A 26,144-nucleotide genomic window follows, 5' to 3' on the forward strand; every position below is an offset into this window, starting at 1 on the left:
TTTTTTTTTTTTTCTAGGAATCTAGGAATCAGGTGATCTGTTAAGCTGCTTGTATGAGATGTTTGGAATTTCTTCATTAAGGCACGTAGTGCTATGAACTTTCCTCTTAACACTGCTTTCATTGTCCCATAAGTTTGAATATGTTATGCGTTCATTTTCATTAAATTCTAGGAAGTTTTAATTTTCTTCCCTGACCCAGCTATCATTGAGTAGAGATATATGTAGTAGAGTTTTTATATGTGTGTAGGCTTTTTACTATTTTCTGTTGTTGTTGAGGTCCAGCTTTAGTCTATGGTGGGCTTATAGGATATAAGGGATTATTTCAGTGTTACTGTATCTGTTGCTTTGTGACCAACTATATGGTCTATTTTGGAGAAGGTTCCATGAGGTGCTGAGAAGAAGGTAAATTCTTTTTTGTTTGGGTGAAAAGTTCTGTAGATGTCTATTAGGTCCATTTGATTCATGACATCTGTTATAGTCATTGTTTCTTTGTTTAATTTCTGTTTAATTGACCTGTCCTTTGTTGAGAGTAGGGTGTTGTAGTCTCTGGTGTTTTGTTACCCACAGTTTTGTCTGGGATGGTGAGTTGCACATGCAGGTGGCTTTGTGGGCAGGAGGCCAAGCGCCTCCTGGAGGCCTGGACCTTTCCCAAGGATTGTCTGGGTGACCTGTGGTCGGTTGACCTAGATTGTTTCCTTCTTCATGGGGTTTTCACTTGACTTGAAAACCCAGTCTCTCAGAGGCCCTCTATGGTAGTCTCTTCTCCTGTTTCTTGTTTTCTCCTACTTTCAATGTCCATCCCATTTGTCTTAATAAGTAAGGATTGATCATCTTATCCTGGGTCCTCCTTCTCGTTTAGCTTCTTTAGGTGTACAGATTTTAGTATGTATATTCTATCTTATAGGTCTAGTATCCACTTATAAGTGAGTATATACTCTGTGTGTCTTTCTGCTTATGGGATACCTCACTCAGGATGATCTGTTCTAGATCCCACCAATTGCCTGCAAATTTCATGATTTTCTTTTTTTAATTGCTGAGTAGTATTTATCATGTAAATGTACTTCAATTTCTGTATCCATTCCTCCGTTGAGACTCTACCTAACAGTTTATCAAAGCAGGTGCTGAGACTAATAACCAAACCTTGGGCAGTGTGCAGGGAATCATTTGAAAGAAGGGGAGTTAGTAAGACCTGGAGAGGACAGGAGCTCCATGAGGACCAAATATATCTGGGCACAGGGTCTTTTCTGAGACTGATTCTCCAACCAAGGACCATGTGTGGATATAACCTAGAACCCCTGCTCAGATGTAGCCCATGGCAGCTCAGTATCCAAGCGGGTATCCTAGTAAGGGGAACAGGGACTGTCTCTGACATGAACTCAGTGGCTGGCTCTTTGTCCCCCTCCCCCCCCAAGGGAGGAACAGTTTTGCTAACCCACAGAAGAGGACATTGCAGCCAGTCCTGATGAGACCTGATAAGCTAGGGTCAGATGGAAGAGGAGGAGGACCTCCCCTATCAGTGGACTTAGAAAGGGGCAGGGAGGAGATGAGGGAAGGAAGGTGGGATTGGGATGGAATGAAGGTGGGGACTACAGCTGGGATACAAAGTAAATAAACTGCGATTAATATAAAAAATAAAGATTTAATTAAAAAAAAAGAAAACCCAGTCTCTGATGCTGTGGGCCCCACACTTCAGTATAGGATGGTGATAAGATCAGGCAGGCATGTGTTTCTGGGCTGGTGACCAGTATCCAGGAACTCTTCTGGGGTTTAGCTGGGTGACCTAAAAATAGACCCGATTCCTTCCCATACAGTGGGGTTTTCTCTCACCTGGGAAGTACAATCGCTGTTGTGTTGGGGCCCAGAATTCAGTGTATTGGTAGTTGTGCAGTCACGGCTGTCCTCCTTGTCAGAAACAGTGTCCTCTTTAATTACCATCTTAGATCCCCCCTGCAGATAGCTAAGTTTAACTCAAGAAGTTGCAGAAGAGGCACTGTAGCAGGAGGCACTGTGTAAGATGTGTCATATCATTCATTCTCTTCCTTTCCTTCCCTAGACCCTGTAAGATACATTATTGGGCTGTTTTAACAGTGAAAACGTTTGTACTTGTATATTTGTGTTCACACATTTCACTGAGCTTCCAGTGGAGCATAGTGTGATTAGACAACACACATTAGCCAGGTCTTTGAGAATATGTAACAAACCTAAATTTACTCTTCACAAGGATAAAGGATAAGAGAGCAAATAGGTAAGTCCTGAGTAGTTGGGCTGGCCTTTTTCACCTAGCATAATTTTTCTGATAGTCCTCAATTGGGCAGCGTGAGTCTGTTTCTAAGATATCTGACTTCCTAAGAAACTCTTAAAATTTGTTAAAACCTACATGTGTTGTAGATAATGACTCAAAGGATGGGTGAATTTGAGTAATGAATCAGTACCATTTTTCTAAGTGTTAAATGAGACTTTATTACAAAATTAAAGTTTTGAAGTGGTATTCAGGTTGAACACACGCATACACGTATAGATCGCTATTTAAACAAAATAAGAATGACAGAAGGGCTCACTCAGTGAGTAAAGAAAAGTACTTACTGCTAAGCCTGACAACCTGAGTTGGATTTCCAGGACCCACAAGGTTGAAAGGAGAGAACTGACTCCTGTAGGTAGTCCTCTCACCTTCACATGTCCATCACGGCACGTACTTTCTCCCACCCCCTATTTTAAAACAAGCAGTCATTTTATTTAGTGATTGAGAACGGTTGAACTGCCTTGCTTTTACTAATATGTCTTTTTAAACTTAAAGCTCTGATTTTATGAAAAGTTTATTCTCTCCTGTGACTAGAGGAATCATTGATTTTGTTTTAGATTTATTTAATTTATTTTATTCATATGAATGTTTTGCCTATATTCCTGTATGTGTGCCACCTGTATGCCTCGTGTCCGAGAAGGTCAGAAGAGAGCATCACATCCCTTGGAACTGAAACTAGGTGACTATGAGCCTCCATGTGAGTGCTGAGACCTGAACCTGGGTCCACTGCAAGAGCATGTACCCTTAACCACTGATCCACCTTTACAGCCCTCAGTTGAAATATTGTTTTAAACACTAATTTAGAACTGATTGTCTTACTGAAATCATTTTCAAACTCTCTGTTGCTCAGAAATGGCATTCAGATTTGCCAGTGTGGCTCCAACTACTCTTTTTCAAAATATTGTTTTATTGTAGCAAAATATTTAAAACAATATGTTTTCACTTAACAGTTTTTTTTTTTCTTTGTCCTTTCCTCAGAATCTATTGACTGGGTGGAACCAAAAAAAAAAATGTAGCCTTTGCCACAAAGACATTGCTAACTGTATTCATAAATTGTTATTTTAATAGTTCTAAACATGAAGATAATGGACTCTTTACATTTCATTGGAGCATCCTATTGATTTAACAAACTTGTGATAACTGGATGGAAGTATTAAGGAAAATCACAAATAATAGTTATTTTGGTTTTCTATAGTTTGGACTCAGATCATGTTCCACACTGAAAAACATTTTTGGCTTTGCATTGTCAGCAGAGTCTTGTGACTGTTGATTTCAGGCATAGAAACTACCACACACGTATCTGCCTACCCAAGGGAATCGCTAATTTGGGTGAAATAGAGGAGAGTGGTATTATTGCCTGCAATTGGTGTTGGCATTTGGTTCAAAGAGGTATATGTTTGGTGTGCTATTAAGTGAAAGTTCGGCACTTCTAAACAATCCTTTTCAAGGATGCTAAGAATGTTCTTCTCCAGGTTGTATTTTGAATATTTATGTATATGTATACAGATATACATATGTATATAATATCAATTAATGAAATAAAGAGGCCACAACTTTGAAAGAGTGCAATGAAGAGGTATTTGGAAGGCTTTGGAGGGAGGCAAGGGAAGGGGGAAATGATTTATTAAAATCTCAAAAAATAAATAATTAAAAGGAGAGCATTCCCAAGTGGGTAGTCTTGCTAATCATGAGTAAGTAATCTTATGAATATTGCGGGTGGTGGTAGAAAAAAGGCACAGAAATTCTGACTTGTCTACAGTTGTATAGATAATGAACCACAGAAAGAAGGATTCTTGTCTAGGTCTCAATGATTAAGACAGGACTCATTTCATTGCCTTACCTATATTGCCCTTAAATCCTATTCTCCAACTGTGTCAAGTTGGAGGTAGTGAACTACTATTATTTGAACTGGAGATAGGAATTTTCTTTGTGTTTAACTTGTTCCCTCACTTAGATAGTATTGCCTATGATGATGATAATGATAAAGAAATGAGATTGTCTATTTATATATAAACATGGTACAAAGCATAAAACTGTTCACGTGCCATTTTATTACTCCTGTTATTATATAGAAAACTATTTTTTATTAAATTTTTATTTTTTTAATATTAATTACAGTTTATTTATTTTGTATCCCAGCTGTAGCACCCTCCCTTTTTCCCTCCTAATCCCACCCTCCCTCCCTCATCTCCTCCCTGCCCCTCTCTAAGTCCACTGATAGGGGAGATCCTCCTCCCCTTCCATCTGACCCTAGCTTATCAGGTCTCATCAGGACTGGCTGCAATGTCCTCCTCTGTGGCCTAGCTAGAAAGCTACTTTTAAACACCTCTATTTTGTAATATTTCATGTATTGATTATATTTCTTTAGCAAGGAAAGTTAGTTAGGTATAGCAAAATGTTCATATCATTGTAAGAGACATTAGAATAATAGTTTTAACAGAAGAATACAGTATGGGCAGTTATTTGAAACTCATATTTCTATTTTTAAAAAAATGTTTTTTTTTTCTTTCTATACTGATATTCCAACCAAGGACTATGCATGGAGATAACCTAGAACCCTTGCACTGATGTAGCCCATGGCAGCTCTGTCTCCAAGTGGGTTGCCTGGTAGTGGGAACAGGGACTGTCTCTGACATGAACTCAGTGCCTGATTCTTTGATCACCTCCCCCTCATAGGGGAGCAGCCTTGCCGGGCCACAGAGGAAGACAGTGCAACCACTCCTGATGAGACCTGATAGATTAGGTTCAGATGGAAGGGAAGGATGACCTCCTCTATCTGTGGACTTGGGTGGGGCATGGGAGGAGATAAGGGAGCAAGGGTGACATTAGGAGAGGATGAGGGAAGGGGCTACAGCTGAGATACAAAGTGAATAACCTGTAATTTATAAAATGAAAAAAACCTAAGTTAATGTTTAAACTGTATGATGGCTTGATTCCAATAATTACTATTTAATGCCTATATTCTATATAGTTAGTCACAACTTTTTTTTGAATCAGACATTTATACCTACAAAGCCTTCAACACTGGAAAAAATAGTTCTTCATGAAGGTGGTTGGTGCTTGTGTTTAATGTGGTTATTAGCTGAAGACTGAGTATATCAATTGCTTCCATGCGTGTAGTACTTTGAAACAGCTTTTAAAATTGTGTGTGTTTGTGTGTGTGTGTGTGTGTGTGTGTGTGTACTTGCTGGGTATATGCAGGGAGGTCAGAGGACAGCTTTGTGGAATTGATTGTTTTGTTCCACAGTATGGGCTCTGGAGGGCAAACTCAGGTTGTCATGCCTGGAAGCAGGCACCTTTTCCTGCTGAGCCATTCTCTTAGCACCATGTTACATTTTTTTACATGAGGAAGTTAACCTTTCTCTTTATCTCTCTCTCTGTCTACTTGCATCCCTTCCCCTCCCTCTGAATTCCTTGATTCTTAGTGAGTACTTTAAATGTTCATCAAAGAAAGGTGCTTATCTACTTTACTAGGTAAAATTGCAGAACAACCAGGTAAAATTTTCATGGTGGTGCTGGTGCTGGTGCTGGTTCTATAGGCTTGTACTAAAGTTTCAAAATATACTTTATCTGTTTAACTGATAATATAGGACCTACTGACCTCTATTGAAATGGTAGATTTGATGATAAAAATTGTGGAAGAGTCATGAAGATAGAACAGGACATTAATGTAGCAGAAAACCTAGTCTTATTATAACATAATTAAGTTTGGTAATTTAAAATTTTTTATTCATATTGTTAGTAGAAATTTATATTTCATTTTCTGATATTCAGCTTTATGGTATACTGCATTTGATTCCAAAACAATATTTTCTTTCCAATCTGCTATACTGATCAACAAGCAAGAGAGTAAACTAAATAATTTTTGACTTAAAAATGTGTTCCATTTTCATTTAGAAGCTTTGGGACTTTGGATCTGAGTTTAAATTTCAACTCTGGAGCTTTTTCATCTTTGAGCATTCATTCTTTGTTGTCTGGAAGGTGCAGATTCTTATTTCTCGGAGCCTTTGGGAGGATCACATAAGCTTGTGTGTTTACCTGGGTCCTGAGGAAGAAAGCCCCATTTATTTAAAAAAGTTGTCCATCTATGATAATTTACAGATGAAAAGAATTTGAGGACTTATTAAAAAGTATCTCTTCTCCCTAAACAACTCAGCATTAGTTTGGTCTGTCTAGGAAATATCTATAATTAATACAAACTTTAGAATTTTCAAGATTGTAAATTTTCTTTAATGGAAATATTTTTAGTTAAATTACATTATGCAGGAATATTATGGATTAAAAATTTTCTATAAATACATACATATATCTACATTCTAAATGATATAGGTGTGTGTTTTTGTAGGTTTGCCTGAATCCATCATTGCGGCTGCATGTTCAAGGAGTAACCAGAGGGTTCTGCATGTTGATTCGTAAGTTTTAACCCTGGTTGCATTTAACACACACATAAGTCTATATGTTTATGTATGTGTTTTATAGATGTGTTATATGAAATTTCGTAACAGAGAAGAAACACGAATTATATTTTATTTTCACCAATAATGTCTAAAACATTAAATACAAGGCTTTTTTGATATTCTTTGACATAAGGATACTTGTCCTTTAAGGATAAACCAAATGCATCTCAATTTCTTTTCCCCTCGGGAGTGAGCTTGTTCTTAAAAAAAAAAAAAAAAAGTAAATATTTAACAGGCTTGGAAAGCTCAAGTGTGCCTTTCTAATATAAATATATATGTGTCTATGAGTATATACCACATTTATATAGTGTTATATTTTGGGTGTCATGTTTTATTATAAGATTTTTTCCCATAGATTTGAATTTATGGTTTTATTAACGGATGTAAAAATTTGAACTGAAAAGTCTTAGGTAGGAAGAATGTCTAGAATAGATTTCTCTTAAAATCATTAATAAAATGGAAGTGAAAGGAAAAACTACTTGATGCATAACCTAAGCTGTAATTCCCATGTCCCTTGAAAGCAGATCTTAAGTGTGCCACGTGCATTTACTCAATTTGAACAGTGGCTCATTAACTCAGACGGCAAAGAGTAAATAGATTTTCTTCTTTTTAGAATGCTAGAAAATGGCATTTGATCTGTAATAGTGTCTTGTGTTTTCCCATTAGTTCATATTGTAAAAAGTGTCATTTATTAATTTATACTTAACATTTCATGAATTTATTTTTAAGTTATCACATGAAGTAATATATATATATATATATATATTTTTTTTTTTTTTGCTTTTTTTTTTTTTTTGCTTTTTCATATACGTATGTCAGTATACCTGGTCTTATTCATACTCACTTTCCTTCCTCCACCTATTAATTTTCTTCTTACTGGTCCCCTTCCCTCTAGTGACACCTTTCTATATCTGCAGCTATTTTCTTTATGTTCAGTGACACCTCCTATCATTTCATTTCTTTTCTACTTATGGTGTCCTTTCTTGTTTTGTGATATTCTGTCTCTATCTCTCTCTCCATAGACCATCTTTATGCTAGGATTATGTGCTGGCTAATTTTTGTCAACTTGAAACATATTTTTTGAAGCAATTTTGGTGTTATTTTGGCTTTCTATTTCATTATACTGTAATAGAATAATATATTATTAACATTAACAATAATATGTTAATAACATAATACTGTTGAATATTAATATTACCTCTTTGTATTAGTTAGATTCTCTAAAGCGCAGGATGGATACAATGAGTATATGTATATTGAAGGGGGATTGTATATTGACAGGGAACATCAACTGAGAAAATGCCTAGATCAGATTGCCTTGTGTAGGCAAGTCTGTGAGGCATTTTCTTAAAAAAAAATAATAATAATTGAAGTGGTCGCTCATTGTGGTTAGGAATACCTGGGCAGGAGGTCTGGGTTGAATAATAAGGAGGCTAAGCAAACAATGAGGAGCAAGCCAGTAATCAGCATTCCTACATGGTTTCTGCTTCAGTTTTGTAATGATGGACAGTACATTTTAAGATGAAATAGGGCCTTTCCTTCCCAAGATGGCTTGATCTTCACAATAGAAAGCAATTTAAAACAAATTGCATTGTCTATTTTGGGTTGTTTTTGCTTTAATGTGAAATTTTGTATTTTTTAAAATATATTTTCAGAAAGTAATTGAGACTTTCATGTCAAATGTGCTAGAATTTATGTGTAAGATTCAGTTACATAACTATTTTTACAATATGAATTTTGCTATATCATGTACATGGGAGGTCTTTTAGCCTTTTCTTCTTCAAATTTGTTTTTCTAAAAATGTATATTATATTCAGTTCTTTGAATAGCACAGGCTGACCAAGGTTGATCTTGAAATTCTGATTCTTCTCCCCCCCAAGACCTGAGGGTGGGGATGAGCCATCTGACACCCAGTTTTAAACTTTAGATTTTACTGTTTATAATTGTCATCTTTCATCTCTTTTTTTTTTCTCTTTAAATGAGTGAAAAGAGAAACGAGAATCTATATTTGTATTTATTGTTGAGTAAACAAACTGAAAAGTTCCCTAAAACACTACCTATGGAAGACTATGAGCAATAAAAGACAAAAATAGCAAGTGTTCGCACCTATATTGTTCATCCATTAGATCCGTCATAGATTGCGCCTCAATTATACCAGAGATCACAGTCTATGAAATGATTGTACAATGATTTTTCTAATCAGACTCTTGCAGGTGATATTTAGGCTGTCTCTAGTCTTTTGCTAGTGTGTTGGTATAATGTTCTTTTAAAATGTATACGCCTTACCCTTGTTAATTCAAATGCTGATTTCCCCACCCCCAACTCTCTGGTTTCAATCCGATATTGCATTGTGATACTCATTATAAGCATCCTGTCTCAATTCTTGTGTAAACAGGACAAAATAAAGCAACTAGATACAATGTTGTGCAATGGGAGGAGCCAGAGGACAGGAAAGAAGGGAGGAGCTAGAGAGCCGGAAAGGAGTGGGAGGAGAGGGGGCGAGAGGAGATCTAGGAGAGCAGAGCTGGAGGAGAGATCTTGGAGGACATGGAGCATGAATCAGACCTAAGATTTCACAAAAAGCAAGTATAATGTGGGAAATCTAAATGTTAGGAACCTGAGGGCTTGGAGGTTTAGGAGGGAGTAAATATTGCCCAGCATTGTGTTCTAGGTTAACTAAAAACCCAGTCTCTGTGTGGTGATTTGGTTATACAGTTGCTGAGGAGTAACAGCAGCATTACTAGAAGATAAACCAATAGTAAATATTTATAACTTCCTACAACACTAGTGCAATCAGTTCTGTGGTCAATCATGTGGTAGTAATTGTGGTTGTCAGACTGAGTGTCTGGAAGATGCCTAATAGGTTAATAAGACATACTTAGGATGTATGTGTAAGAGTGTTTCCAAGGTGCACTGGCAGGTGGAAAGTGAACTGGGTGAGGACAACCTGTCATTACTGTGGCTGGCACCCTCCAATAGGCTGGCTGTGCTATTGGTGTTCTGGTCAGAAATTTGTCTTTTATGCCAATGCATTCAAGATTATTCCTCACTTTCTCCTCTATTAGATTTAGTGTAGCCAGTTTTATTTTGAAGGCTTTGGTCCATATGGATGTGAGTTTTATGCAGGGTGATTATTATGGATCTATTTGCAATCTTCTACATGCAGACATCAAGTTAGACCAGCACTATTTGTTGAAGATGCTTTCTTGTTTGCATTGTATGGTTTTGGCTTTTTCATTATTTATTACAATTATTTCACTTTGTATCCCTGTGGTAGCCCCCTCCCTTATCCCCTCCTAGTCCCACCCACCCTACGTCTTCTCCCACTATACCCTTTCCCTAGTATCCTGATACCAGATGACCTCCTCCCCTTCTAACTGACCCTAGTCTATCAGGTCTCCTCAGGGCTAGATGCATCATCTTCCTCTATAGCCTGGCAAGGCTGCAACCTCCAGGAGGAGGTGATCAAAGAGCCAGCCACTGAGTTCATGTCAGAGACAGCCCTTGTACCCCTTACTAGGGAAACCACTTGGAAATGGAGCAGCCTATGGGTTTCTCTGAGCAGGAGGTCTATTACTCTCCATGCATGGTCTTTGATTGGAATATCAGTCTCTGCAGGACCTCCTGGCCCAGGGTTTTTGGCTCTGTTGGTCTCCTTCTGGAATTCCAGTCCTCACCAGGTCTTTCTATCTCCCTTTTCTTCCTTAAGGTTTCCTGCATTCTGCCCAAAGTTTGACTGTGAATCTCAGTATTTCCTTTGCTACCCTGTTGCTTACAGTTTTTCAGAGGTCCCCTGAAGGAGGTTCCTGTCCTGTTCCTCGTTGTCCTACTTCTTTTGTCTGTCATGTTTGCTCTTCTGAGTAAGGTTTCAACCTCTTCCTTAGGGGCCTCCTTGTTGTTTAGATTCTTTAGCAGTATAGATTTTAGTATGCTTATCCTATGTTATATGGCTAATATCCACTCTAAGTGAGTATATACCACATGTGTCTTTCTGCTTCTGGGTTACCTCATTCAGAATAATCTTTTCTAGTTTCCACCATTTGCCTGAAAATTTCATGATTTCCTTGTTTTTAACAGCTGTATTTTAACAGTAGTATTCCATTGTGTAAATGTACCACAGTGTCTGTATCCGTTCTTCAGTTGAGGGACTTCTAGGTTGTTTCCAGTTTCTGGCTATTATAAATAAAGATGCTATGGACATAGTTGAGCAAATGTCCTTGTATGATTGAGCATTTTTCACATATATGTCCAGGATTGGTATAGCTGAATTATTAGGTAGCACTATTCGTAATATTCTGAGAAAGTGCCAGATTGATTTCCAAAGTTGTACAGTGTTACATTCCCAACAGCAATGGAGGAGGGTTCTCCTTTCTCCAACCTCTCCCCCGTGCTTCATCCCTTGAGTTTTTTATCTTAGCCATTCTGATGAGTATAAGGTGAAATCTCAGGATAGTTTTGATTAGCATTTCCCTGATGACTCAGGAAGGTGAGCATTTCTTTAAGTGTTTCTCTGCCATTCAGTAGTCCTCAGTTGAGAATTCTCTGTTTAGCTCTGTACCCCATTTTTCAATTGGATTGCTTCGTTTGTTGGTGTTTAATTTCTTAGATTCTTTATGTATTCTAGACATTAGCCCTCTGTGAGATATAGGGTTGGTGAAGATATTTTCCTAGTCTCTAGGCTGTTGTTTTGTTCTGATGACAGTGTCTTTTGCTTTATAGAAGCTTTTCAGTTTCATGAGGTCCCATTTTTTGATTGTTGCTCTTAGAGCCTGTGCTGTTGGTGTTATGTTCAGGAAGTTGTCCCCTGCGCCAATGAGGTTAAGATTCTTCCCCAATTTTTCTTCTAACCGATTTAGTGTGTCTGTTTATTTGTTGAGGTTTTGATACACTTGGACTTTAGTTTTCTGAAGGGTGCTAAATATGGGTCGATTTATATTTTCTACATGTAGACATCGAGGTAGACCAGCACCATTTGTTGAAGATGATATTTTTTTTTCCATTTTATGGTTTTGTCTTCTTTGTCAAAAATTAAGTTTCCGTAGGTGTGTCTGTTTATTTCGGGGTCTTTGATTCGATTCCATTGGTCTACCAGTGTTGTAAGACCAAAAAGTTTAAAGCCCCAGCCACCTGGGAAAAGAAACTAGCTTAATGCAATCTTTCCCTGCCTACTAGTTATACAGTTGCTAGGAAACCAGCCTGTTGGTAGTCTTGACACCTGAAGTGGACCAATCATTTCAAAAGTTAATTTCCCTTACCCAGTCTTGTAATGCCAAAGCATGTAAGTCCCTGTTTGTGGTTTTGCCCTGTAAAAACTTGATTCCCCTAGACTCAGGGCCGCATTCCTCTTCTGTTTCCACATGGGTTTTGCGTCCTGTGTTCGAACCGTATACAATTAACAAAACCTCATGTATTTACAGCGGAGTCTGTTCCTGGTCTTTGGGGCTCATCAACTGGGCACAGCAGTGTGTTCTTCTGCCAGTAACATGTTCTTTTACTACTCTTGTTCTATAGTACAGTTTGAGATCAGGGATCGAGATACCTCCAGAGGATCTTTTAATGTGCAGGATTGTTTTAAATAGTCTGGATTTTTTGTTTCTCCATATGAAATTGAGACTTAGTCTTTAAATGTTTGTAAAACATTGTGCTTATATTTTGATGTCAATTATATTGAATGTATAGATTGCTTTTGGTTAGGATAGCCGTTTTTATTATGTTAATCCTACTGAATGATGAGCATGGGAAATGTTTCCATCTTCTGATAGCTTCTTCAATTTCTTTCTTTATAGACTTGAAGTTTTTTTCATACAGGTCTTTCACTTGCTTGTTTAAAGTAACACCAAGGTACTTTGTGTCATTTCTGGATATTGTGAAGGGTATTTTTTCCCTTATTTCTTCTCTGCCCATTTTTCTTTTTTTTATTTTAATTTTTTTTTATTAATTACACTTCATTTACTTTGTATCCCCCTTGTAGTTCCCTCCCTCCTCCCCTCCCAATCCCTCCCTTCCTTCTCCTTCTCCATGCATGCCCCTCCCCAAGTCCACTGGTAGGGGAGGTCTTCTTTTCCTTCCTTCTGATCCTAGTCTGTTCGGTCTCATCAGGAGTGGCTGCATTGTCTTCCTCTGTAGCCTGGTAGGGCTGCTCCCCCCTCAGAGGGAAGTGATCAAAGACCAGGTCAATCAGTTCATGTCAGAGACAGTCCCTGTTCCCATTATTATGGAACCCACTAGGAGACTGAACTGCCATAAGCTACATCTGTGCAGGGGTTCTTTTTATACAGGAGGGCTTTAAAATTTTTTGAGTTAAGTTTGTATCCAGCCACACTGCTGAAGGTATTTATCAGCTGAAGTTGATCTCTGGTAGAAATTTTAGGGTCACTCATGTATATTAGCTTATCATCTGCAAATAGTGATAATTTCACTTCTTCCTTTCCTATTTGTATCCCCTTGATATCCTTTAGTGTTCTTATTGCTCTACTTAGGACTTGAGGTACTATGTTGAAGAGAAAAGGAGAGAGGACAGCCTTGCCTTTTCCCTGATTTCAGTGGGATTGATTTGTTTCTTTCCAGTTCATTTGATGTTGGCTATATGCTTTCTATATGTTGTTTTACTATGTTTAGGTATGTGCCTTGTATCCCTGATCTCTCCAAGACTTTAAATTTGACGGGTTGCTGAATTTTGTCAAATGCTTTTTGGGTATCCAAGGAGGTGATCATGTGTTTTCTTTCTTTCTTTCTTTCTTCCTTTCTTTCTTTCTTTCTTTCTTTCTTTCTTTCTCTCTCTCTCTCTCTCTCTCTCTCTCTCTCTCTTTCCCTCCCTCCCTCCCTTCCTTCCTTTCTTTTTCTTTCAGTTTGTTTATATGGTGGATTACATTGATGGATTTCAGCACATTGAACCACCCCTGCATGCCTAGGATAAAGCCTACTTGGAGCTGGTGGATGATATCTTTAATGTGTTCCTCGATTCGTTTTGCGAGTATTTTATTGAGTATTTATTTTCACGTCAATGTTCATAAACAAGACTGATCTCAAGTTCTTTTTCCTTGTTGCATCTTTGTGAGGTTTAGGTATCGAGGTGAATGTGCCCTCTTAGAATGAGGTTGGTAATGTTCCTCTGTTTCTATTTTGTAAAATAGCCTGAAGATTATTTAAGTTAGCTTTTCTTTGAAGTTCTGATAGAATTATGTGTTGAAACCTTTGACCTTGTGCTTTTTTTTGGATGGGGCACTTTTGATGACTGCTTCTATTTCCTTAGGGGATATAGTAGTATTTAATTTATTTAACTGATCTTGATTCATCTTTCAGTGGAATCTATCAAGAAAATTGTTCATTTCATTTACGTTTTCAAATTTGGCTTTTGAAGTAAGACCTAATGAATTGATTTCCTCAGTGTCTCTTGTTATGTCTTGCTGGAGCCTGCAGGCAGAGTTCAACAGTTTCTGAGTCAGGAGTGAGGATTGAAAGAAAATTAAAGGACACATAGGATCTTTCCAAAAGGACCCTAGTAGAAACTAGTTGCCTGGTTTATTCCAGTAATCCCTTTTTAAGTCACAGCAAAAGCCCCTCAGTACAATGTATGAATTCATACGGAAGTCAAAACTTCTTTACCTTGACCACCTGTGTGTGTGATCCTCGCACAAACAAAATGTATGAACTTGACAAGACCATCCCTCCTGCTGTCTCAAACAAAAGGAGATAGACTCAGCAGTTTATCATTGACTCCAGTGAAGGCCAGGGTGAAAACATGTTTTTCTCCTTAGATCAAAATAACAAAGCAGCCTGGCAGACCAACAACTCCTTACAATGTCCTCCTTTTCATTTCTGATTTTGTTGATTTGGACACTATCCCTCTCTGTGTTAGTTAGTTTGGCTAAGGGTTTGTCTGTCTTGTTGATTTTCTCAAAGAACCACCTCTTGGTTTTGTTGATTCTTTGAATTATTCTCTTTGTTTCTAGTTTATTGATTTCAGCCCTGAGTTTGATTCCTTCCAGCCATCTACTCCTCTTGGGCATGACTGCTTCTTTTTTTGTTCTAGTGCTTTTAGATATCCTGTTAATTTCCTTGTATGAGATGCCTCCAATTTCTTTATAAAGGCACTTAGTGCTATGAACTTTCCTCTTAGCACTGCTTTCATTGTGTTTCATAAGTTTGGGTAAGTTATGCCTTCATTTTCATTGAATTCTAGCAAGTTTTTTATTTCTTTTTTTGTTTCTTCCCTGATCCAGTTGTCATTGACTAGAGAGTTGTTCATTTTCCATGTGTGTGTGTAGGCTTTCCATTATTGTTCAGGTAAAGTTTTAGACTATGGTGGTTGAATATGATACAAGGGATTATGGCCAACAGTTGGGCACAGTGCAGGGAATCTTATGAAAGAAGTGGGAAATAGTAAGACCTGGAGAGGACAGGAGCTCCACCAGGAGAGCATCAAAACCAAAAAATCTGGGCACAGGGGTCTTTTCTGAGACTGATACTCCAACCAAGGACCACTCGTGGAGATGACCTGGAACTCCTGCACAGATGTAGCCCATGGCAGTTCAGTGTCTAAGTGGGTTCCGAAGTAATGAGGACAGGGACTGTCTCTGACAGGAACTGATTGGCTTGCTCTTTGATCACCTCCCCCTAAGGTAGGCGCAGCCTTACCAGGACACAGAGGAAGACAATGCAGCCACTCCTGATGAGACCTGATAGACTAGGATCTGAAGGAAGGAGAGGAAGACCTCCCCTACCAGTGGACTTGGGGAGGGGCATGCATGGAGAATGGGGAGGAAGGGTGGGGTTGGGAGGGAAGAGGGAGGGAGCTACGGGGGGATACTAAGTGAATAAAGTGTAATTAATAAAAATTAAAATAAAAATATTAAAAAAAATCTTCTTGTATCTCTTAAAGTGTGCTTTGTGCCTGACTATATGGCCAGGTTTGGAGAAGGTTTCATGACGTGCTGAGAAGAAGGTATACTCTTTTTTATTTGGGCAAAAGGTTTTGTAGACATCCATTAGGTCCATTTGATTTAAGACTTCTGTAAGTCTCAGTATTTGTCTGTTTAGCTTATGTCTCAATGACCCTTAGTGATAGTGGAATTTTTAAGTCTTCCACTATTAAAGTGTTGGGATCAATGTGTGATTTAAGCTTTAATAATGTTTCTTTTACAAATGCAGGGGCCTTTGTGTTTGATGTGTAGATGTTCAGGATTGTGATGTCCCTCTGGTAGATTTTTTGTTTGAGAGAATGAAGTGTCCTTCCCCATCTCTTTTGATTAATTTTGCTTCTTGGGTCTATTTGCAGAATGGAGCAGCTCCTACCCCAATATACCAGAATATATCCCCTCTCTAGGCCGGTGGGAATGAGTGCCACTAGCTGCTAAGAACAGGAATGTGTCCACACGATGTTGAGTGTTGTCTTCCAGGTTTGGAACCAGGATCCACTAGTACCCAGGAGGTGTCCACAGGACTTTGAGAGTGAGCACCCATGTTTAAATCCTCATGCTCAGTACAGGAAGGTATTTGCTCCACATGTTGTGAGAGTGAGTGCCCAAGGTCTGAGTTGCCAAGATCTGGCCTCAGCAAGATATTCAGAGTATATGGGCTTGCTCCTAGTCTTAGTAGAGTAATTCATGCAATAGAATTACAGGACATTGTGACAGAACTCTTTAAAAGGAAGTGCGAAGTTATGGAAGCACACAATTCTTTTGATAATTTATTTTGGAGCTAGTGGCTGCACAGAATATATGATGATTGATTTGAGAATCCTGAATTGTTTGGCCAGTACCATTATTAGTTTTGTGGTCAAATAGAATTTTGATATGGTATAGAAAATCAATGTCACAGATAAAATAGACATGGAGGCACTTGGCTCAGTCAGCCAATGTTGAATATGAGCTTGTGGCTGATGCATATGGATAAGTGATGGTGGGAATAAGATTATAGAGTTAAGTTGCTATAAACTTGTGAACCATTTTGTGATTATAATGATATTGTTGTTCTTGGTTCCATAAGCATTTAATGAGCCATCAGACATCTTTAAGCCTGAGAAGAGCATAATATGGTCTGTTAAGACCAGATCACAGTAGTCTTAGTTTTGAGTGTGGATTGAAATGGCAAGAAGCTAGAGGTAGAAAAACCTTTAGTGAGACTAATACAACAAGACAGCTAGAAATACCTAGAGCAAGACACTACAAGGCAGGGTTGAAAGGACAGAGAGTTTTGAGAAACACTGATACTTGAAGAAATATTTCGGAAGTTCAAACATTTTTAAATCATAGATAATAAATGTAATAGTGTGATTGATTTGCTGTTTGTGTATTTTTTTGTTGTTTCTTAGTTTGTGTATTGAAATGAGGAAAGAAGACTTGGTTGGAGTTAAGTGACAAATAATTGCTTTTGCCCTTTGAGCATATAGAATTGAAGTGCACATTGGCTGTTTAATAAAGGGAGATGTCCAATAAGCTGATGATTCATAATCTGCATTTTCAGATCTGAATTTGGAGATCACCAAAGAGGTCCAGACTGGAATAACAATTTATGAGTCATCAGTAGAAGAATGATAATGATATGATAAATGCATACAATTTTTGTAACCTAAAATACCAACAATGAAGAAAGGCCTTGCTTATCTTTAATATTAGAATTAATCTACAGTTCCACCATGGAAGTCCAAGCTAATTGTCTAAAATTCTAGGGGACAGTGGAAACAGTACAACTTTCTTATATGGCGTCTGTATTGATCTTTTGCTTAAGGAAACATTGTGTAGGAATTAAGTCCAATGTACCCTGTGTCCTAGAATTAATGCACATTGTTAACAGGATGATAATGGCATGTCATACTTTGTAGGACTGCAGCAAATTTTAATGGAACCGACTCTCTTTGATGAAATTGACACTGCCTACTGTGTGAAGGAGGCAGGTTTGATTCATTGTTTAATTTACATGGCACATGAACACATTAATAGCTGGCAAACTCATACCAGTAGACATGGCATTCTGAATTGGAGAAATCGAATCACAATCCAGGTCCTAGAAATGAGCAGTTCCCCTAGCTCTGATATTAGAAATAGACAGTGTTGGAGTTATTATACTGTTTTTATGATGCAGAACAAAACAAAACTAGATTTCATACCATCTCGTGTTTGTAAACAGATACCATTGCTTTTACTTATAATTCAATCTAGGGTTTAATTATGCTTGTAATTTTAAAGATGTGACATCCGTAGTTTACAGGATTTAGGAGGTAGGCATATGCTTTGGGTTTGATATGCCCTGAATTCAAGTTCCAAATTTACTATTTCTTACCTGAATGAATCAGATAAGGTACTTAAATGAAACATAAATGAAAGAGTGAATATAAAATTTCAAACTCGATGCATGTAGGTTCACCTTCCTCTTAATATGAATTCAGCTAATATTTCTCAAAATACATTGTTAAACCCTCTTCCTTCAAAATCCTCTCTCCAAAATATACTCATTGGTCATTTGAAGTTTGAATATTTGAAGTTTTGGAATATTATATAGTGTTGTATTTGAAAGCTACAGCAGACATTGTAGTAGTTAATGGTGCTGAGAAGCCATGGCACTAGAAAACCATTTCTTGTTAGCTTTTTGAAATCTAGTGTTTTCCATTTTTTATTTTGTCATTAGGCTTTTCCCCATTGGGACAACTATTAGCAGTTAGTCACTTTGGAGAAGAATTTAGGCCTAGGTCCAAGCTGCATTTTACTATGCAAGAATGTGTTAGTCTTTATTGAACAATAGCCACAGTTATTTTGAGGACTAACGTTTTCTAATCTAAAAGTTGCATGTTTTTGTGTTGTAATGGACAATATTAGTATTGGGGAGAACTGAGTTTGAATATCATTTATGTCATTTGGAGTTGTGCTGCCTTGACTTGTAGCAAGCCTCATTGGGCTCACCTATAAAATAAAACATTTTGTCTCTTTCCCACAAAAGTGCTGGTGATTCAAAAGAAAATACTTCTGAAAACAAACTTGGAAAGATAAATTCTGTCAAAGGAAGATGCTGTTAGTCTTGACCTAGGAAGAGAAAATGTAAGATATTGGGATATAGGAGAATGTTATTGGAGTTGAACCAGGCTGGTTCCCTTTCTCACTGAACAATCTTAAAACCTATTGCCTACCTGTCTCAGTGCATTTTCAACCATGAATTTCTTAAGTAAAATGATTTACAGATGAATGTGCTTGAATGTCAGTAGCTCAGTCTTTTGTCAGTGGTTTGCGCCTTGCTTATAGAAGCTATTTCACAGAACAGTATGTAATATAGCATCTCGTAGCTGTCCCTGCTGCTGAATAGTCAGTAAGGAATTGTAATTATCCCAAGTAGAAACAGGGGGTGGGGGGTGGGACTTAACTTATAGGCTCTAAATACTGTGGTTAATGTTCATTCCCTCTACTTGTTATATATTTGCTGCTGGATAAAATTAAGCAAAGTGATATAAACTTTATGGATAGTCTAAGAAATATCTAGAATTACTGTGTCAGCAGTACTTATTTAGTGAGTGGTAGTAATTGATACATTTGTTGAGGATTATTTATCTAGAAAAAACTTAAGTGGAACTTGGAATAGATGGTATGAAAATATAGAAAAATGAAAACTACGTTTTGTATAGTTTTAAGATAAACATTTCACATTACATGGTACTATAGGGGATTGTGCAGTATACGTTTTTGTCTATTATTGCCAAAATTTTAGGACACTTAATTATTTTGGGACATTAGGAGGCTTTAGAGTCTAGTTTTATGTTTCCTGTTAAAATATCATGAATATTAATTTTCTGATTTTTCCGAGACTCTAGTTTTTTTATTTTGTTTTTATTAATTACACTTTATTTACTTTGTATCCCCCCTGTAGTTCCCTCCCTCCTTCCCTTCCAATCCCTCTCTTCCTCCTCCTTCTCCACGCATGCCCCTCCCCAAGTCCACTGATAGGGGAGGTCTTCTTTTCCTCCCTTCTGATCCTAATCTGTTAGGTCTTATCAGGAGTGGCTGCATTGTCTTCCTCTGTGTCCTGGTAAGGCTGCTCCCCCCCTCAGGGTGAGGTGATCAAAGAGCAGGCCAATCAGTTCATGTCAGAGACAGTCCCTGTTCCCCTTACTATGGAATCCACTAGGAGACTGAACTGTCATGGGCTACATTTGAGCAGGGGTTCTGGATTATCTCCGTGCATGGTCCTTGGTTGGAGTATCAGTCTCAGGGAAGACCCTTGTGCTCGGATTTTTGGTTCTGTTGCTCTCCTTGTGGAACTTCTGTCCTGTCCAGATCTTAATACTTCCCATTTCTTTCATAAGATTCTCTGCTTTCTGCCCAAAGGTTGGCCATAAGTTTCAGGATCTGCTTTGATAGTCTGCAAGGCAGAGCCTTTCAGAGGCCATCTGTGTCAGGCTCCTGACTTGCTCCCTCTTTTCTCCTTCTTCTGATGTTCATCCTCTTTGCCTTTCTGGATGGGGATTGAGCATTTTAGTCAGAGTCCTCCCTCTTGATTAGTTTCTTTAGGTGTACAGATTTTAGTAGGTTTATCCTATATGATATGTCTATATGAGTCAGTATATACCGTGTGTGTCTTTCTGCTTCTGGGATACTCACTCAGGATGATCTTTTCCAGTTCCCATTTACCTGCAAATTTCATGATTTCCTTGTTTTTAATTGCTGAGTAGTATTCCATTGTGTGGATATACCACAATTTCTGTATCCATTCCTCAGTTGAGGGGCATCTTGGTGGTTTCCATCCTCTGGCTATTACAAATAAAGCTGCTACAAACATGGTTGAGCAAATATTCTTATTGTGTACTTGAGCGTCTTTTGGGTATATGCCTAGGAGTAGTATAGCTGGATCTTGAGGAAGCGCTAGTCCTAATTGTCTGAGAAAGCATCAGATTGATTTCCAGAGTGTAAATAAGTTTACATTCCTACCAGCGGTGGAGGAGGGTTTGCATTTCCATGATGGCTAATGACTTTAAATATTTCTTTAAGTGTTTCTCTGCCATTCGATATTCCTCTATTGAGAATTCTCTGTTTAGTTCTGTTTCTCATTTTTCAATTGAATTACTTAATTTGTTGTTTTTTAACTTCTTTAGTTCTTTTTATATACTGAATATTAGCCCTCTGTCAGATACAGGGTTGGTGACGATTCTTTCCCAATCTGTAGGTAGTCATTTTGTTGTGACATCAGTGTCCTTTGCTTTACAGGAGCTTTTCAGTTTCATGAGGTCCCATTTATTGATTGTTGCTCTTAGAGCCTTTGCTGTTGGTGTTCTGTTCAGGAAGTTGTCTCCTGTACCAATGAGTTCCAGACTCTTCCTCACTTTTTCTTCTAACAGGTTTAGTGTGTCTGGTTTTATATTGAGGTCTTTGATCCTTGGACTTTAGTTTTGTGCAGGGTGATTAAGTATGGATCTATTTGCATTTTTCTACATGTAGACATCCAGTTAGACCAGCGCCATTTGTTGAAGATGCTGCCTTTTTTCTATTGTATGGTTTTGGCATCTTTGTCAAAAATCAGGTGTCCATAAATGTGTGGGTTTATTTCTGGGTCTTCTGTTTGGTTCCATTGATCCACCAGTTGGTTTCTATGCCAGTACCATGCAGTTTTTATTACTGTTGCTCTATAGTACAGCTTGAGATCTGGGATGAAGATGCCTCCAGAAGATCTTTCATTGTAGAGGATTGTTTTAACATTTCTGGGTTTCTTTTTGTTACATATGAACTTGAGATTTTTTTCTTTGAAGGTCTGCAAAGGATTGTGTTGGTAATTTAATGGGAAATGCGTTGAATCTCTAGATTGCTTTTGGTAAGATGACCATTTTTACTAAGTTAATCCTGCCAAGCCATGAGCATGGAAGATCTTTCCATCTGATATCTTCTTCTAATTCTTTCTTCACAGACTTGAATTTTTTTCATACAAGTCTTTGACTTGCTTGATTAGGGTCACAGTAAGGTACTTTATGTCTTTTGTGGCTATTGTGTAGGGTGTTGTTTCCTTAATTTCTTTCTCAGCCCTCTTTTCTTTAGTATACAGGAGGGCTACTGATTTTTTGCTGTTAATTTTGTATCTATCCACTTTGCTGAAGGTGTTTATCAACTGTAGGAGTTCCCTGGTAGAATTTTTGGGGTCACTCATGTATACTATCATATCATCTGCAAACAGTGATACTTTGACTTTTTTCTTTCCGATTTGTATCCTCTTGATGTCCTTCAATTGTCTTATTGCACTAGGAAGGACTTCAGGAAGTATGTTGAAGAGATATGGAGAGAGTGGGCAGCCTTGCCTTGTCCCTGATTTCAGTGGGAATACTTTAAGTTTCTTTCCATTGAGTTTGATGTTGGCTATAGGCTTGCTGTATATTACCTTTACTATGTTTAAGTGTGTGCCTTGTATCCCTGATCTCTCCAATAATTTGAACATGAATGGATGTTGGATTTTGTCAAATGCTTTTTCAGCATCTAAGCAGATTATCATGTTTTTTTTTTTCTTTCAGTTTGTTAATATGGTGGATCACATTGATGGATTTGTGTATATTAAACCACCCCTGCATTACTGGGATGAATCCTACTTGATCATAGTGGATGATATCTTTGATGTGTTCTTGTATTCGGTTTGCAAGTATTTTCTTGAGCATTTTTGCATCAATATTCATAAGGGAGATTGGCCTAAAAATACATAAAAGGTACAATATACGATGACAAAATAGGCTTCATCCCAGGCATGCAGGGGTGGTTCAATATATGGAAATCCATCAATGTAATCCACTATATAAACAAACTGAAGGAGAAAAACCACATGAACATCTCATTAGATGCCAAAAAAGCTTTTGTCAAAAACCAATACCTATTGATCTTTAAAGTCTTGTAGAGATCAGGGATACAAGGCACATACCTGAACCTAGTAAAGACAATATACAGCAAGCCTATAGCCAACATCAAAGTAAATGGTGAGAAACTTATATCAATTCTCTGAAATCAGGGACAAGGTAAGGCTGCCCACTCTCTCCATATCTCTTCAACATAGTGCTTGAAGGCCTAGCTACATCAATAAAACAACTAAAGGAGATCAAGGGGATATAAATCGAAAAAGAATAAATCATATATTTAAAGGTAAAATGAAACATTCTGTTGCTTTAATTTCTATCATATCTATTGTAATTTGTTCCAGAGATCATATTAGAATGTCATAGTGATTTTTTTCTATTTATTTTCGTCCTCTTATATTGATATCTAATGTCTTTGTTTAAGAGATTTATAAACTATATTTAAACCCATAGATTTATCAAAATGAGTTTTGTTAGAATATTCTTTTTTTATATTGAGTTTACTAATTGTCGTCTTGCCATCTTTTGTCTGAAAGACCATAGTAATGAAAACCATGTTTCACCTTTTTCATACATAATTGGATGAGATCAACAGATGCTAATGTTAGGAACAAATCATAAGGAAAAGTTGAAAATGGGAGCTGCATGTTAAATTACTAGGATCATTTAGCTCTCTCAAAAGCCATGTGACCAAAGGAGAAAAATAGGGTTTGACCAGGAACTGACCACAAACCACTTAATAGTAGAAACACTGGAATGTGTTTTCTTAATCTTTTCACAATTATGTGAAAATGCCTTGGAAATTAACACGTTGTAGTCAGTGTTCAAAAACTCAATTTACTTATTTTTCCCTACAGTTTATCATGGTAATTTTCAAGTGTACAGAAAAGCTGAAGAAAAAAAAAGAACAAAACCGCTATACTGTGAGCACATCAGTTTATTACTTAGTTTCTACAACTGCCATTTGGCTGTAGTTTCTATTTCTCATGTAGCCATCCACACACTCATTCTGTGGATCCATGCATCTTCAGTCTTAGGGATATGAACACATAAGTAATTTCTGTCACTCAGGATTTTAGCATGCAATGATTAATAAACCCTTAATGTTGACTTATGGTTCTTTTCAAAGTTAAATTTTATATATTGTGAAATGTACAGATTTTAAGTATATCACTTAAATAAATCCTTAAAATTCACATACTTAAGAAATTTAAAACTTAACATTCTCACTCTGAGATACAACTTATTTTTTCTAATTTGAGGAATTTTTTTATAGATTTTTTTATTTATTATAATTTATTCACGTTGTATCCCAGCTGTAGCCCCTACCCTCATCTCCTCCCAATCTCACCCTCCCTAGCTCTCTCATCTCCCATGCCCCTTCCCCAGTCCCCTGATAGGGGAGGACCTCTCCCTTTCCATCTTATCCTAGCCTATCAGGTCTCATCAGGACTGGCTGCATTGTCTTCCTCTCTAGCCTGGTAGGGCTGCTCTCCCTCCAGAGAAGTGATCAAAGAGCCAGCCCATGAGTTCATGTCAGATACAGCCCCTTTTTTCCTTATTAGAGATCCCATTTGGAGCTGCTATGGGCTACATCTGTGCAGTGGTTCTATGTTATCTCCTTGCATGGTCTTTGGTTGGAGTATCAGTCTCAGGAAAGCCTCCTGTACCCAGCTATTTTGGTTCTGTTGCTCTCCTTGTTGGAGCTCCTGTCCCCTCCTGGTCTTTCTATCTCCACCTTCTTTCATAAGATTCCCTGCTCTCTACCCAAAGTTGGCTATGAGTCTCAGGATCTACTTTAATACTCTTCTGGGTAGGGTCTTTCAGAGGCTCTCTGTGTTAGGCTCCTCTCTTGTTCCTTGTTTTCGCCTTCTTCCGATGTTTATCCCATTTGTCTTTCTGAATAAGGATTGAGTGTCTTACCCAGTGTCCTTCTTCCTTAGCTTCTTTAGATGTATAGATTTTAGTATGATTATCCTATGTTATATGTCTAATATCCACTTATAAGTGAGTATACCATGTTTGTCTTTCTGCTTCCGGGATACCTCAGTCAGGATGATCCTTTCTAGCTCCCACCATTTGCCTTCAAATTTCATGAGTTCCTTCCTTTTAATTGCTGAGTAGTATTCCACTGTGTAAATGTACCACAATTTCTGTATCCATTCCTCAGTTGAGGGATACCTGTGTTGTTCCTAGATTCTGGCTATTACAAATATAGCTACTATGTACATGTTTGAACAAATGTCCTTGTTGTATACTTGATCATATTTTGGATATATTCTTAGTAGTGGTATAGCTGGGTCTTGAGGTAACACAATTCTTAATTGTCTGAGAATGTGCCAAAATGATTTCCAAAGTGGTTGTACAAGTTACATTCCCACCAGCAATGGAGGATAGTTCCCCTTTCTCTCCAGTCTCTCCAGCATTTGTTGTCATTTGAGTTTTTGATCTTTGCAATTCTGATGGGTGTAAGGTAAAATCTCAGGGTCGTTTTGATTTGCATTTTCCTGATGACTAAGAATGTTGAGCATTTCTTTAAGTGTTTCTCTGCCATTGGATAATCCTCTATTCAGAATTGTCTGTTTAGCTCTTTACCCCATTTTTTTAATTAGATTACTTGATTTGTTGCAGTTTGACTTCTTGAATTATTTATGTACTCTGGATATTAGCCACCTGTCAGATATAAGGTGGTGAAGATCCTTTCCCAACTCTCTGTCCTTTGCTTTACAGAAGCTTTTCAGTTTCATGAGATCCCATTTATTGATTGTTGATCTTAGAGCTAGTGCTGTTGGTGTTCTGTTCAGGAAGTTGTCTCCTGTGCCAATGAGTTTAAGGCCCAAAATCCCACTCTTATGGTTTTTTTTTTTGTTTTGTTTTTGTTTTTTTTAATCCTAGATGAATTTGGTTTGTTCTTAAATGTCACAGTAATGGAATTAATACAGAATATCCTCATTGTGGCTTAGGCTTTCATTCAGAATAAAAATTTTGAGTTGACCTATGTTATTGTTTGTATCTGTATTTTATCGTTTCATATTGAGAAAATATATGTACTCTGTGGTTATATCATAACCTGTTTATATTCCTTTTGATGATATTATTTTTGTTTATTAATGTGATAAAAAATACCTTAATGAAATATGTTTTCTCTTGTTTAATTGATTTGGAATGCAATTGTTACACTATAGGTTAACTGTATCATTTTTAAAGAAACTGACACATATTTTTGGAAGTTTATTCAAGTTAGTCACAGCATCCAATTAGTGCTCAGCATTGTGACTCTTAAATATTCTGATTGATCCGTACTGGAACTTATTTTACTGGTGATTTGGAACTGAATTTCTGTATGGTCACTGAAGATGACTCCAGAAGGCAACGGTAGTTTAAGCTGTTACATCAGGAAATGTTGCCTTTGAGATCTGAGAATAACCATTTACTTTCATTTGCTATTTCCTTTCATTTCAACAACAGAAATACTGTGCTTTGGAATACTTGGGACATCAATATTATTATATAATATGAGTTTATAGTTAAGTGATGATTTAGTTTATGTAGATCAGTGACTTAATTTTTATATTCTTTCATT

At 37.4% G+C, this 26,144-nt stretch overlaps 1 protein-coding gene across 2 annotated transcripts in view; it reads left to right on the forward strand.

Annotated features, from left to right (window-relative positions):
• Chm (CHM Rab escort protein) overlaps positions 1-26,144 on the forward strand; it is a 139,665-nt gene that overhangs the window by 981 nt on the left and 112,540 nt on the right. For both annotated transcript variants that reach the window (XM_055598247.1, XM_055598248.1), the window contains exon 2: positions 6,645-6,711. In XM_055598247.1, coding sequence (XP_055454222.1) covers positions 6,645-6,711 — 67 coding nt within the window. The remainder of the gene's footprint in view (positions 1-6,644; positions 6,712-26,144) is intronic.

This window comes from Psammomys obesus, unplaced genomic scaffold (assembly GCF_907164565.1).
Source record: "Psammomys obesus unplaced genomic scaffold, mPsaObe1.curated_primary_1811, whole genome shotgun sequence".
Classification (NCBI taxonomy): Eukaryota; Metazoa; Chordata; class Mammalia; order Rodentia; family Muridae; genus Psammomys; species Psammomys obesus.